Source organism: Vigna unguiculata, chromosome 11 (genome assembly GCF_037176805.1).
Source record: "Vigna unguiculata cultivar grain cowpea cultivar isolate G323 ecotype 2 chromosome 11, ASM3717680v1, whole genome shotgun sequence".
Classification (NCBI taxonomy): Eukaryota; Viridiplantae; Streptophyta; class Magnoliopsida; order Fabales; family Fabaceae; genus Vigna; species Vigna unguiculata.
Window position 1 is genome coordinate 24,334,286 of NC_140802.1, and position 16,287 is coordinate 24,350,572.

The 16,287-nt window shown below is 38.5% G+C and overlaps 1 protein-coding gene across 1 annotated transcript; it reads left to right on the plus strand.

The window, feature by feature from the left end:
- The first annotated feature begins 3,039 nt into the window (after positions 1 to 3,039).
- LOC146881630 (uncharacterized) lies at positions 3,040 to 15,205 on the plus strand. The gene is made up of 4 exons (XM_085669267.1): positions 3,040 to 4,375; positions 4,430 to 5,261; positions 10,334 to 10,736; positions 15,121 to 15,205. The coding sequence occupies exons 1-4, from the start codon at positions 3,089 to 3,091 to the stop codon at positions 15,203 to 15,205; spliced, it is 2,607 nt and encodes an 868-aa protein (XP_085525393.1). The 5' UTR covers positions 3,040 to 3,088.
- The last annotated feature ends 1,082 nt before the right edge of the window (positions 15,206 to 16,287 follow it).

The window sequence follows — 16,287 nt, forward strand, 5'->3', positions numbered from 1 at the left end:
AAGGGATACAGACAAGAAGAAGGTATAGACTATGATGAGTTCAAATTTTTGCCCTCATTTAATATTTAAATTTGGGGATTTAATTGAATTTTCTGTGCTTAAAGATTGATTTAATTAGGATTTGTGATTATTGGATTTATTGAGTAAGTTTGGTAAAAGTGGCGTAAAAATTGATTTTAGTTGCATAAAATATTATTGGATATTCTAACGTTTGTTACTGCAGCTGGAATTTATTTTTGGTTAATTAATAATGTGATTTTGAAATATTCAAAGTTACAAAATAAGTCGAAAATCAAGAAATTCTGAAAAAGAATAAATCAGGAGCTAAATGCACCCCCAGTTTTTATTTGCACACTCCTTCCTCAAGTGGACCACAAAAACCTGTTCTGCACCCCCAGTTTTCACTAAGTTGCACCCCTCCTACCACTTAAACTCCACTCAACCAGATTATGCCATGTGGCAATCCCCACCTCTTAGAATTAGCCAACCAGAACAAGCCACGTGTGATAATCCTCCACTCACCCAATTGACCACTGAGATCTTGCCACGTCATCATCACCTTCATCTCCCAAAACACTAACCCTAATTTTCTCCTTCCCTTCCACCCTCCACGGCAGCCGCCGCCGCCAACCTCGCCGGCGACGCACCAGCCACCACCGCGAGAACCTGCAACAGATCCAACAACTCCGTCCGCGAACACCAGCAGCCATGGAGCACGGTCATCACGCACAACCATGGCGGCCACCACAACAACCATCCTTTCCGTCGCAGCATCATCTTCTCCGCAGAGAGCCACCACGAACCTGCAACCACAAATCGCGTGCTCCGTTTCCGCAGCCACCGCGAGCCACCGCGAGCACACCACCATCTTCTCCATTCTCGCGTCCAACAGCTCCGCAGCGCCACCATCATCGCGGCACCATCTTCTCACCTCTGCAACGCGCGAGACGAGCACACCACCACGACCACCACGCCGCTGCAACAGAACTGCCACACCTCCGCTCGCCGGACCACCGTGCAGTTCACCACCTGTTCTGCAGCCACCGCGAGCTCGCCGGAGCAGCCACACGTCGGAGCAGCCGCCGTCACGAGGGAGGGAGAAGAGTGTGAGAGTGAAACCCTAATTCTGGAGAGAGAATCTGCACTGCCACGTGTCAGCGTCTGATAGGACAGTCAAACTGGTCAACTGGTCAACTCTAGTCAACTAGTCAAAGTCAGCAGTCAATTCTGGTCAAATTCTGGTCAATTTGGTAAAAATGCTTAAATAAGAGAGGCAGAATTGGAAATTGGACAGAAATTAAGTTGCTAATTAATTAAATAAAAATAAAAGATTTTAGCAACTGACAGATAAAGCCCAAAGTCCAGTGGAAGCCTATATAAAGAGACTTAAGGGAGTAGAAGCGGGATACAATTCACGACTGAAATTTAGAGCTTACAGCTTAGACACTTAGAACTCTTTGGTTTTGGCAGATACCGTCTCCACCACATCTCTCATTCTTTCTTTTATTTTCTTTCCTTCATATCATCATGTATTCCATCAAAGCCATGGAGGGCTAAGCTTTTAAGGGTTGATTCCACTGTAATTTCTTAAATGGATTCTGAGGTTAGATGAATTTATATGTTTTGTTATTTTGATTATTGTTGTGGTTTTTGTTTATCTATGTCCTTTGCTTCTAAATTGAATAGAAAATAATGATTTTAAATCTACATGCATGCTAATCATATGAGTTAAGAGGTTTTTAAATAAAATTGAGACTTTACTTTGATTTTGTTTAGAGACTTTCATTTGATTAAATAAGTTTTTGCCAATAATTGAGACTTTAATTTGATTAGAGGTAATTACTTTAACTAAAATTAGTCAAGACTTTACTTTGATTAATTAAGTTTTCTATTTGGTAAAGAAACAAAGGAATAGACATGATTAGGCATAGTAAAATTAATTGAGACTGTACTTTGATTGAATTTACTATGGACAATCTAACAATTCTCACTTTTAATTGAGACTGTACTTTGATTAAAAGTGAGGATGCCAACAAATGAATTGAGTCTTTACATTGATTGATTTGTAAATCAACAACAATAATTAATTTAACAATAATCTCTAGATAACCAATGAAGAATCTTATTTAGAAAAAGCAGTGGAATTCACCTATTTACTATTACTGTGTTTACAATCTTCCGTGTCATTTTCTTTGCATAACAAAACCCCCCCTATTTTTATAGTTGCTAGTTTTAAATTGCATTTTTGAGAATCAAATATTTGAGATCAATTCCGTATTCGTTGTGAGACGACTCAGGGTTATCTTAACCCTAACTATTTTCTTCACTACAAACTGGCAATACTGAAGTTGCTAAAGTAGTGGTAATTTGATCGCCTAACGACAGCGATATCAAATTTGGCGCCGTTGCCGGGGAATACGGTTAGTATTTCTTTTATTTTGATTCTGTTTTTATTTATTTTATTTTATTTTATTTTAATTTATTTTATTTTATTTTTTATTTTTTATTTATTTTACACATATAAGTTTGATATAATTTGTTATTTTGTAGTATCTAGTTTTCTGTTAATATATTCCAAGCAAATTTCTATTTTTGTTTTGATTAAGAATTTCTTTTAAGAAATTTTTTAAGACTAGTTTGGAAAACTCTGTCTAGGAAAGACTTGGTATTTAAGTTGTCCATTGTGACGCACCTCTCTTTCCTGGGAGTAGACCCAACGACATCTTAACTCATTTCTTTCTTGAAATCTTTCTCCAAAACAAGAATAGGAAGAAAAAAAACACACAGGGAAACACTTTCAGGTGGACCTGCATAGTGCATGACTCGGGCCAATCCGGGTCAATTCTATCAACTTGATTCAGAACTTGAAAGGAACTTGCGTAAATCACGTAGGAGACTTGATCTCAGGTGTTCTACTGAAGGAGCACCATCATCATCTGAACCTACCACTGAAAGTGTACCACTAGAATCACCTCTGGTGATTAACATATCTTCTGATCCATCACCTGAACCAGAAATTCAAGAAGATAGAATGGAAGAAAGAACAATAAGAGAGTTGGCTTCACCGGATGCAGCAATTACACAAAACATGTGCATCCAATATCCAGATGGAGAATGTGAGCTTAAGTCTGGGTTAATCCATCTTTTACCCAAATTCCATGGATTAGCAGGAGAAGACCCGTACCATCACTTGAAGGAATTTCATGTTGTTTGTTCATCCATGAGACCTACAACAGTGACAGAGGAACATATCAAGCTTAAGGCTTTTCCATTCTCATTGCAAGATGCCGCTAAGAATTGGTTATACTGCCTTCCGCCAGGATCCATCAATACCTGGGAGACTCTGAAAAGATTATTTCTGGAAAAGTATTTTCCAGCATCTAGAGTTGCTGCTATTCGCAAAGATATTTATGGGATAAGGCAACAAGAAAGAGAAAGTCTTCACGAGTATTGGGAAAGATTCAAAAAGTTATGTGTTTCATGTCCTCATCACCAAATAAACGAGCATCTCCTCATTCAATACTTTTATGAGGGATTGAGTATCATGGATAGACAAATGATAGATGCTGCAAGTGGAGGGTCATTGGTGGACAAAACGCCAACAAATGCAAGACAATTGATTGAAACTATGGCATCGAACCATCAACAATTTTCCACAAGGAGTAATTCTATAACTCTATTGAAGGGAACCCATGGAGTAGAAGCTTCATATGTTGCAGATCACAAGAAATTAGAAGGGAAGTTGGATGACTTAGCAGCCATGGTAAGGACCTTGACAGACTTACAGAAAAAGCCTATCCCTTCTACTTTATGTGGAATTTGTGCTTCTACTAATCATCCTACAGAGGCTTGTTCTATGTTAAAAGAGACAGGGACGTTAGACAATGAACAACCTCAGGCATATGCTGCAAACATCTATGGCAATAATAGACCACCTCGGCAGCAATACAACCATGATTTGTCCTCCAACAAGTACAACCCAGATTGGAAGGAATATCCCAGCCAGAAATGGGGAAATCAACAGCCTCAACACCAACAAGTCTATGTTCCACCTCAACAGAGGCAACAACCACAACCAACTGCAACCTCTGGTGATTCAAACATGGAGGCAATGATGAAAATGATGGCTGACATGATGAAGGGACAAATCAATGAGTTGAAACAGACGATGGAAGCAACCAATCAAAACTTGCAGAACCAGATTGGACAAATGGCAAATGAGTTAAATCAGATGAAGTCTCAACAAGGCTCAAGCAATTTGCCTGCACAAACTGTAATCAACCCGAGAAATGTAAGTGCTATTACTTTAAGATCGGGTAAGCAAATACAAGGTCTTGGGGATGCCCAAGAAGATGAAGATAAGGACAATGAAGTTGTACCTAATGATGAAAGAGGAAGATCAGATGAAGCAACACAAGCAACATCTGAGATGCCTGCACCCAGTGATAACTCCAGGTTGGTATCCCCTAATACTTCCTCTGAAAATCCTTCTCCTTATTCTCCTCCTCCTCCCTATCCAAACCGTTTGAAACCAAAAACTAAAAAGATGGAGGAGTTAGACAAAGAAATCCTGAATACCTTCAAGAAAGTGGAGATAAACATTCCTTTGTTGGATGCTGTGAGACAAATTCCTAAATACGCCAAGTTTCTCAAAGAATTATGTACACATAAAAGGCGTATTATGGACAAAGAGGTAGTGAACATGGGAAGAAATGTCTCTAGCTTAATCAAGAAGCCTGCAGTCAGAATGCCGCAAAAGTGTAAGGATCCAGGTATGTTTTCTGTTCCCTGCATTATAGGAAGTACTAAGTTTGACAATGCTATGTTAGATTTAGGAGCTTCAATTAATGTAATGCCTTTATCTATTTTTACTTCACTTCATCTTGGACCTCTTAAGTCTACTGGTGTGGTCATTCAGTTGGCCAACCGTAGCACAGTTAACCCTGCAGGTGTGCTAGAAGATGTGCTTGTCCGTGTGGACAAGTTAATTTTTCCTGCAGATTTCTATATCTTGGACATGAAGGATGATGAAGGAATGAGTTCAACCACAATCATCTTGGGAAGACCATTCATGATGACAGCACGTACCAAGATAGACGTGCATGCAGGATCCTTGACTATGGAGATAGGAGATGAGAAGGTGCAGTTCAACGTGCTAGAAGCCATGAAGCACCCAATTGAAGACCATTCTTTGTTTTGCATTGATTTATTGAGTAATGTAGTGAACAATTATGCTTTTGGACTTTTGGACGCTTTATCTGGTTTTTCTTTGGATTTTTCTTTTTCGAATGTTTCGGGCTCAATTTTAGACGAAAGAGAAAATTGCAAAACAGGTGATGTTGAGGACGTGGTGTCACTATTTGATACCTCTGTGGCGTCCAAGTGTGATGCTGAGGTGGCTGAAATTACCTTAGGCAGTAAAATGTTGCCATTTGTGGAACAGCCACCCACTTTGGAGTTGAAACCTTTACCATCTCATTTGAAATATGTTTATCTTGAGAGGGATGGGAAACTCCCTGTTATTATATCTGCCTTGCTTACTAACGAGCAGGAACAAAAGCTATTGCAGGTTATCAAAGATCACAAGCGAGCAATAGGCTGGACTTTGGCAGATATTCCTGGTATTAGTCCTTCTTTCTGCATGCACAGAATACTCTTGGAGGAGGATGCTAAGCCAGTGAGGCAACCTCAGAGGAGACTGAATCCTCAGCTGATGGAGGTTGTGAAGAAAGAAGTCACCAAGTTGCTACAAGCAGGTATTATATATCCCATTTCTGACAGCACTTGGGTGAGTCCTGTACATGTGGTCCCCAAGAAATCTGGGATCACCGTGGTCAAGAATGAGAAGAACGAGTTGATTCCTACTCGTATTCAGAATAGCTGGAGGGTCTGTATTGATTATAGAAGACTAAACCAGGCCACCAGGAAGGACCACTTCCCTTTACCATTCATGGACCAGATGTTAGATCGATTGGCAGGTAAGTCTCATTACTGTTTTCTTGATGGATTCTCTGGGTATTTTCAGATTTGTATTGCCCCAGAGGATCAACATAAGACTACTTTTACTTGTCCATTCGGTACATATGCTTATAGAAAAATGCCATTTGGCCTTTGCAATGCTCCTGGAACATTTCAACGATGTATGATGAGTATTTTTACAGATTTGTTGGAGCATTGTATTGAGGTTTTTATGGATGATTTTAGTGTATATGGTTCATCTTTTGATCATTGCTTGTCTAATCTTGCTAGAGTCTTGGAGAGATGTGAAGAAACTAACCTTGTTCTAAATTTTGAAAAATGTCATTTTATGGTGGAACAAGGTATAGTTTTAGGTCACGTTGTTTCCAAGAATGGTATATCTGTAGATCCTGCTAAAATAGATATTATTTCACAATTGCCTTACCCCTCTTCTGTGAAAGAGGTTCGATCTTTTCTTGGACATGCAGGATTTTACAGGAGGTTTATCAAGGACTTCAGCAAGATAGCCAACCCTCTCTCCAACTTGTTGCAAAAGGATATAGTATTTGACTTTGGAGAGAGGTGCAAAGATGCGTTTGATACATTGAAAAAGGCGCTTACCACCACTCCTATCATCCAGCCACCTGACTGGACATTACCGTTCGAGCTGATGTGTGATGCATCAAACTTTGCAGTAGGAGCGGTGCTTGCACAAAAAGATGGGAAGCTATCACATGTGATATATTATGCTTCCAGAACGTTGGACACAGCGCAGGCTAACTACACCACGACTGAGAAGGAATTATTGGCTGTTGTGTTTGCCTTGGACAAATTCAGACCGTATGTACTTGGTTCCAAGGTAATTGTTTATACTGATCATGCAGCATTAAAATTCCTTCTGAAGAAAGCAGATTCGAAACCAAGGTTGATCAGATGGATGCTACTGCTCCAAGAGTTTGACATTGAGATTCTAGACAGAAGTGGAGCACATAACTTGGTAGCCGATCATCTTAGCAGGATTGAAAATGGAGAAGATAACATTCCTATTAAGGATGACTTTCCTGATGAAGTCCTCCTAGCATTGACTGCTGTGAAAGGTATGTTTCCTGAACCTTGGTTTGCTGACATTGTTAACTATTTGGTTGTTTCTGCTATTCCTCCTTCCTTCTCCAAATATGAAAGAATCAAGCTAAAAAGTGAGGCAAAGTACTATATATGGGAAGACCCAATCTTATGGCGCATTGGTAGTGACCAAGTCATAAGGAGGTGTGTTCCAGATATCGAGATACCTCATGTGCTTGAGTTCTGTCATTCGTCTCCTTTTGGGGGACATTATGGCACACAAAGAACAGGTAGGAAGGTGTTGGATTGTGGATTATATTGGCCTACCATTTTTAAAGATGCACAGAGGGTATATGAAAATTGTGAGCAGTGCCAAAGGGCAGCCATATCCATTACAAGAAGGGATGAAATGCCTCAACAACCCATGCTATATTGTGAGGTATTTGATATTTGGGGTATTGATTTTATGGGTCCTTTTCCTCCTTCTTTTGGGTTTTCTTATATTTTGCTTGTTGTAGACTATGTCTCCAAATGAGTGGAAGCCATAGCTACAAGGACTAATGATTCTCGAGTTGTTATGAGTTTTGTCAGGTCTAACATTTTCTGCAGATTTGGGATACCACGAGCCATCATCAGTGACCAGGGGACCCATTTCTGTAATAGGCTACTTGAGAACATGTTGAAGAAGTATGGGGTGACACATCGCATTGCTACACCATATCACCCCCAAACCAATGGACAAGCAGAGATCTCTAACAGAGAGATTAAAAAGATACTAGAGAAAGTAGTGAAGCCTAGTCGAAAGGATTGGGCCACAAGATTGGATGAAGCACTTTGGGCGCACAGGACAGCCTACAAAACACCTATAGGTATGTCACCTTTCAGGGTGGTTTTTGGGAAGGCTTGTCATCTACCTGTGGAGATTGAACATCGGGCCTATTGGGCCGTGAAAGCATGCAACTTGGATTTGGAAGAAGCAGGAAATGAGCGAAAACTTCAGTTGCAAGAACTAGAGGAGATTAGGCTTGCAGCCTATGAAAATTCAAAGTTCTACAAAGAGAAAACCAAGAAGTTCCATGACCAAAAGCTTGTGGCTAGAAAGGATTTCAAGGTAGGCCAGAAGGTGTTACTATACAAATCTAAGCTTGGTCACATGAGTGGTAAGTTGCGTTCTACTTGGGAAGGACCATACATTGTTACAGAAGTCTTCCCTTATGGAGCAGTGGAGATCAAGGAAGAATCTTCAGCAAGAACTTTTAAAGTTAATGGGCATCGTCTTCGGATATTCAATGAAAATCAAGATATGCTGAATAAGACGATGGATGGGATGAACTTGACTTCTCCCTCATACCTTCCACCTTGAGGAGGTAAGTACACTTCATACTTTTTCTTTGCATTTTATACATATTGAATACATTGAGGACAATGCATGGATAAAGTGTGGGGGTGTGGGGAGATTTCCCCCTTTTTCTGTTTCTGTTTCTATTTGTTTTGTTTTTCCTTTTCTAATTTTGTTTTCTGCTTGTTTTTATTAAAAAAAAAAAGTTTCTGTTTTCAATAAAACATATTGACATTGGATTTTTGGATTTGATTCACTAATTGGAACGATCATAATTCTGGGAAAATAAAAGTCATGTGCTATGAATGGATTGTTTCTGTGATTTACTGATTGAGTTGATTTGAGAGTTTCTGGAATAAATCTTTTGTGAAAGAGTTTTTGACCTTGTGAGTTTTGAGCTTTATTGTAAGGATGAACTACCATGTGTCATTCCTATTTTTCTTGTGTGATTTGCTTATGTCTTGTTGGTACTCAAATGTTTAGCTTGATTCTGTTGTTTTGCATCTTAGGTGAACATGCATGATTTGATATGACTGAGGCATTTCTTGTTTTTAGCTACTTGGCCAAATAAGCTAACCATAACATTGATCCATTGGTAGCCCTTGAGCTTAAACCTCTTTTTCTTGTTCTGAGCATACTGTTAAACCTTAAAAAGAAAAAGACCATTTTTTTTTCCTTACCTTAGGGAGAAAGAAGGAGCTAGTGGATTATGTGAGATTGGTTGAGGAATAAAGTGTGGGGGTGAGTATTTCCCCCACAAAGTTGTAAAAATGGCAAAAGGAAAATAATTGTTGATGACAGAGTGTTGAAATGAAAAATGATTGTTGTCTGAAAAAAAAAAAAAAAGAGCAACAAAGGATAAAAGAGAAAAAAAGAAGAAGAAGAAGTAAAGATTGTTTTTGAAACTATGCTCCATAACTCTTTCTTCCTTACTATTTCAAAAACACACAAATCCTAAAGTTTTTCCTACTTTTGCCTTGGCCTCATTATAACCTGTTAAAAGTCCTCATGATTTTTGAATGCATGTTTTCTGAAAGCTGTGAATATTAGAGTCTTGCTAAGCATTGAGAGTGTTTACTTGCATGGGTATTTTGAGTGAAAACACAAGCCAAAACACTTGAGCGAATCTTGGTGAGAAAATATATATTTAACTTGAGTGTTTCTCTTTCATATTTGATTAAACTTGTAAACTCAAAAGATTAACTCATGTGTGAAAAACAGAATTTTATCCATTTGTTTGTGCATGACAACATGATTTCTAGAAGATTGATCTGTTTCCATTGGTATTCATTTCTTTAATCCACTGAAAATATGGAATAAAAGACCTCAGAATAAAGTTTTGAAATTGTTCAATTTTGCCCAGGAGTGCAAAAGGATAAGTGTGGGTGTGTGATGAGTTCAAATTTTTGCCCTCATTTAATATTTAAATTTGGGGATTTAATTGAATTTTTTGTGCTTAAAGATTGATTTAATTAGGATTTGTGATTATTGGATTTATTGAGTAAGTTTGGTAAAAGTGGCGTAAAAATTGATTTTAGTTGCATAAAATATTATTGGATATTCTAACGTTTGTTACTGCAGCTGGAATTTATTTTTGGTTAATTAATAATGTGATTTTGAAATATTCAAAGTTACAAAATAAGTCCAAAATCAAGAATTTTGAAAAAGAATAAATCAGGAGCTAAATGCACCCCCAGTTTTTATTTGCACACTCCTTCCTCAAGTGGACCACAAAAACCTGATCTGCACCCCCAGTTTTCACTAAGTTGCACCCCTCCTACCACTTAAACTCCACTCAACCAGATTATGCCATGTGGCAATCCCCACCTCTTAGAATTAGCCAACCAGAACAAGCCACGTGTGATAATCCTCCACTCACCCAATTGACCACTGAGATCTTGCCACGTCATCATCACCTTCATCTCCCAAAACCCTAACCCTAATTTTCTCCTTCCCTTCCACCCTCCACGGCAGCCGCCGCCGCCAACCTCGCCGGCGACGCACCAGCCACCACCGCGAGAACCTGCAACAGATCCAACAACTCCGTCCGCGAACACCAGCAGCCATGGAGCACGGTCATCACGCACAACCATGGCGGCCACCACAACAACCATCCTTTCCGTCGCAGCATCATCTTCTCCACAGAGAGCCACCACGAACCTGCAACCACAAATCGCGTGCTCCGTTTCCGCAGCCACCGCGAGCCACCGCGAGCACACCACCATCTTCTCCATTCTCGCGTCCAACAGCTCCGCAGCGCCACCATCATCGCGGCACCATCTTCTCACCTCTGCAACGCGCGAGACGAGCACACCACCACGACCACCACGCCGCTGCAACAGAACTGCCACACCTCCGCTCGCCGGACCACCGTGCAGTTCACCACCTGTTCTGCAGCCACCGCGAGCTCGCCAGAGCAGCCACACGTCGGAGCAGCCGCCGTCACGAGGGAGGGAGAAGAGTGTGAGAGTGAAACCCTAATTCTGGAGAGAGAATCTGCACTGCCACGTGTCAGCGTCTGATAGGACAGTCAAACTGGTCAACTGGTCAACTCTAGTCAACTAGTCAAAGTCAGCAGTCAATTCTGGTCAAATTCTGGTCAATTTGGTAAAAATGCTTAAATAAGAGGGGCAGAATTGGAAATTGGACAGAAATTAAGTTGCTAATTAATTAAATAAAAATAAAAGATTTTAGCAACTGACAGATAAAGCCCAAAGTCCAGTGGAAGCCTATATAAAGAGACTTAAGGGAGTAGAAGCGGGATACAATTCACGACTGAAATTTAGAGCTTACAGCTTAGACACTTAGAACTCTCTGGTTTTGGCAGATACCTTCTCCACCACATCTCTCATTCTTTCTTTTATTTTCTTTCCTTCATATCATCATGTATTCCATCAAAGCCATGGAGGGCTAAGCTTTTAAGGGTTGATTCCACTGTAATTTCTTAAATGGATTCTGAGGTTAGATGAATTTATATGTTTTGTTATTTTGATTATTGTTGTGGTTTTTGTTTATCTATGTCCTTTGCTTCTAAATTGAATAGAAAATAATGATTTTAAATCTACATGCATGCTAATCATATGAGTTAAGAGGTTTTTAAATAAAATTGAGACTTTACTTTGATTTTGTTTAGAGACTTTCATTTGATTAAATAAGTTTTTGCCAATAATTGAGACTTTAATTTGATTAGAGGTAATTACTTTAACTAAAATTAGTCAAGACTTTACTTTGATTAATTAAGTTTTCTATTTGGTAAAGAAACAAAGGAATAGACATGATTAGGCATAGTAAAATTAATTGAGACTGTACTTTGATTGAATTTACTATGGACAATCTAACAATTCTCACTTTTAATTGAGACTGTACTTTGATTAAAAGTGAGGATGCCAACAAATGAATTGAGTCTTTACATTGATTGATTTGTAAATCAACAACAATAATTAATTTAACAATAATCTCTAGATAACCAATGAAGAATCTTATTTAGAAAAAGCAGTGGAATTCACCTATTTACTATTACTGTGTTTACAATCTTCCGTGTCATTTTCTTTGCATAACAAAACCCCCCCTATTTTTATAGTTGCTAGTTTTAAATTGCATTTTTGAGAATCAAATATTTGAGATCAATTCCGTATTCGTTGTGAGACGACTCAGGGTTATCTTAACCCTAACTATTTTCTTCACTACAAACTGGCAATACTGAAGTTGCTAAAGTAGTGGTAATTTGATCGCCTAACGACAGCGATATCATGAGACTTATGCTCCAGTTGCCAGGTTAGAAGCTATACGCTTACTTCTTGCCTATGCTTCTCTCATGAAATTCAAACTATATCAGATGGATGTCAAAAGTGCTTTTTTAAATGGATTTATAAAAGAAAATGTGTATGTTGAACAACCACCTGGCTTTGAAGACTATAAGTTTCCTAATCACATTTATAAATTAAAGAAAGCATTGTATGGATTAAAACAAGCACCTAGATCTTGGTATGAACGATTCAGTACATTTTTGTTAGAAAATGATTTTGAAAGAGGTAAAATTGATTTAACTCTGTTTATCAAAAGAGTAAATAAACATATTTTGCTAGTTCAGATTTATGTAGATGACATAATATTTGGGTCTACTGATAGTTCACTATGTAAAAGCTTTGCAAGCATAATGCAAGGAGAGTTTGAAATGTCAATGATGGGAGAGTTGACATTCTTTTTGGGTCTTCAAATTAAGCAAATGGAAAATGGAACTTTCATTTCTCAATCTAAGTACTGCAAAGAAGTACTTAAGAAATTTGGAATGGATACTGCTAAGGAAGCAAGTACTCCTATGGGAACCTCCTGCTACTTAGATAAAGATGAATCAGGAATAGAGGTAAATCAAACTATGTTTAGAGGCATGATAGGTTCTTTGTTGTATCTTACTGCTAGTAGGCCTGATGAAGGATTGACCCCAAGCAAGGATGAAGGCACATGCTTAAGAAGACTAAGCATGTTTAGAAAGGAAGTTCACTAATCCTTAATCCCTTTCATTTGTGTTTGTTATTTTTGATTCCCTAAGTTGACTTAGTTGAATCAACTTTAGTTGACTTGTTGACCTTTGACTAGGTTTGACTTGTTGACTATAGTTGACTTAACTTAAGCCAACATGCTAATCTATGTTTATTTGCTTTGTAGGTTAATTAGGAGTAAGAAAGCAATGCTAGGTGGCGCATGGTGATTGGGGAGCATAAATGATGTGGAGGAGAGAGTAAAGCAAAGGCATAAAGCATAAAGTAAAAGCCATGAAGCAAGTGTACCTATGTACCTTTGGTCTCCTTTGTTTTTAGCACACTTTGGCCACTTTTTGGAGACATATGAGACACATTCTTTGTCTCCTTTTGTGCTAGAACGAAATTAGCCTTGCACACACCATAGTTGGTCTTTTGTCTTTCATTTTTGTAACCTTATTTGACCTAGCTTCTAGAAGCTAGGGTTAGGTTTTTGTAGTGACATCCTTAGGTATCTTTTATTTGCTTAGAGGCCCCTAAATTCTTCTATATAAGGGGTGCTCCTAGACATGTAAAAGGGTTGAACATTTTGAAGTAAAAACACTCTTGTGTCTCAACCATTTGTGAGAGTTTCCTCCCTTGGGAGTGAATACTTTTAAGCCTTATCTTGCATAGCAAGTGGTGGCACACATCCACTCATCTTCAAGGTTGCCATGGCTTCTAGCCTAGCCTTGTAGTGGCGTGCTTCTCACATTTTTACCATTTCTTCCCTTTCCATTTTATGTTTTCTTCTTCCTTTAATTGTTCTTGGTTTTCTATGATTTATGTGCTTTCTATTGCCTTTTCATTTTGAATCAATCCATCATCTTCTTCTTTTGAGCTTTGTGAAAGGAACCTTCACATCTAGATAGCTTGCTATCTTAATGTCTAGTGGGGATTTCACTTAGCTTTCTTAATCAACTCACACCATATTCAATAATCTTGAAAAGGAACAAGATAATCCTTCATCATTTGGTATCTAGAGCTTTGGTTGTCCTTGAATATGGTGTTTTCATGTTCTAACCTTGTCTTGTGTAGCTATCTTTCAATGGTCCACATAAAAACAGTGCTGGCAGCAACGTGTGCGTTTTTGTAAAAAATACTGCAGCTAGCTCAGTGGTCCAAAAGTAACTTTCTTTATATCAAAAGAAAGCTCTGTGAGTCTAGTTTCCAACAAAAAAAGAAGTAACGCATTTGGAGTTCTGTGGAGAGAGTTATGATCAAATGAGTGAGCAAAGGTCAGAGCTGCCGAGAATACGAAAAACAACGTTTTCAGGTTATGTTGTGGCAATTTTGGCTTCGGTTTTGTGACTCTTTTGCTCCTAAATGTGGTTGGATAACATGTCTTTTGATGCTTACTCTTTGAGCCTCAAATCCATGAGTTTAAATGCATGATAGCTACATGTTTGTGTCTTTGTATATGTCATGTTGAGTCTTTAAATGTGTCTAACTTTTGCTTGAGTCATATGTCATATGCTTCTTTGAGTTTTCCTATTCTTGTTTCTAAGTATTTGAGCTATTGTATGAGATCTATGCCTTTTGTTGTAGCATGCTCCTTGAAATTGATTTTGACCTAATTTTTAAGGAACTAAGTGTTCAAGACACCCTAAAATATCCTTCTCATCATCTTAAGTACCTAGTTTTGAAAAGAAAAATTATTTTCATGACCAAAAACAGTTTGGAAGAGAGCTCATGTGTTGCTTGGTGAATCCATTTGGCCATTTTTACTAGGTGTTATGCTACCAAATTTTATACTTGGATTTTGGGTGATATTGGCAAATTAGTTCCATGCTTTAACTTGGTTATGATCTTTCTTGGTGTATGCATAATTTGAGGTATAATCTTGGCTTGTTCAAATGCTTTCCATAGAGTCTTTAAAAGTGTTTTTCATTGCTTTAGTCTTGTTCAAGTTTTGTCTTTAAAAAAAAAATTCCTTAGAAGTTAAACTTTCTTGTTTTTGTGCTTTTCTTGCTTGTCACTAGGTGTTCTCTGTTGTGTCTTAGTAGTTTTCTTTTCTTGAAACTCTTGGGATGTTGTGGCCGAATCACTTGTCTTGCATTTGAAAGGTTTTGAACAAGTTTTTAAAAGTGTTTGCTTCACTCCTTTGGAGGAGCTTTGAGTGTAGCCTTGCCTTATTACTTTGGGAGAGTGATCTAAACACTTGGGTTGGAATTGGTCTCGGTTTTCATGTTGTCTAACCCCTAATTCATTTATTTTGTCTTGGCTTTGAGTGTTTTGTTGTAGGAATCATGGCAAGTTTATCAAATGCACATACTCCAAACAAAAACAATACATTGATGAGATTACTTCGAGATTTGGAGTTCTCTAGGAAGGAGGCCTTTGAACAATTGAGAAAGGACAAGGAGCAAAGTGACCTAAGAATCCAAGAGCACATTCAAAGGCTTGAAGCTAAGGAGCAAGAAAGAGAGGCTAGGAAAAGAGGGCATTCTAGGCGCAAACCATCACAAGAGAAGCAAACTCCAAGGTTTCCTAAGTTCAAAGGAGAAAATGACCCCAACATCTACATTGAGTGGGAACAAAAAGTGGACCAAATTTTTACCATTCATGTAGTTAGTCATCAAAAGCAAGTAGAGTTTGTAGTCTTAGAGTTTGAGGATTATGCCATGACTTGGTGGCATCAATTATGTATGGACAATATTAACCAAGAGTCACTCGCGACTTCTTGGAGGGACCTTAAAAATTTGATGCGCGCTAGATTTGTTCCTTCCTACTATAGGAGGGAGACTCTTTTGAAGCTCCAAAGGCTTCAACAAGGGTCCATGTGTGTGGATGAATATTACAAGTTAATGGAGTCCATGCTTCTAAAAGTAGGACTCCAATTTGAAAGTGAAGAGGAAAAGGTAGCTAGATTTGTGAGTGGGTTAAGGAGGGACATACAAGATTTAGTAGAGTTATATGAGTACTCCTCTCTTGAAAAAGTTTTACATTTGGCTATCAAAGTTGAAACTCAATTGCAAAAGAAAAAAGAGGCCAAGAGGAGTGGTTCATACAATGACTACTATTCTAGTACTTGGAAAGATAAAGAAAGAAAACATGATAAATCACCACTCAAGAGTTCCAAAGACCCACCTCCTAGGACTAATTCGTCTAGGCCTTCTAATGAAACTCCTAATTCTTCTCAAGGTACAAGGACAAGTTCTATAAAATGTTTTAAGTGTTTGGGATATGGGCACATAGCTTCAAATTGTCCCACCAAAAGAACCATGGCCTTAAACCTTAAAAAAGAAGTAGAGAGTGAACATTCTTCTCCCCCTTCCCCCAAAAGTACTTCTTCCCACACTTCTTCTTCAAGTGAAAGGATTAAACCCCTTGAAGGTGGATTGTTAATGATAAGGCACCAACTAAGACAAGTTTCCAAGGAAGTTGACCCTTCTCAAAGACAAAACCTTT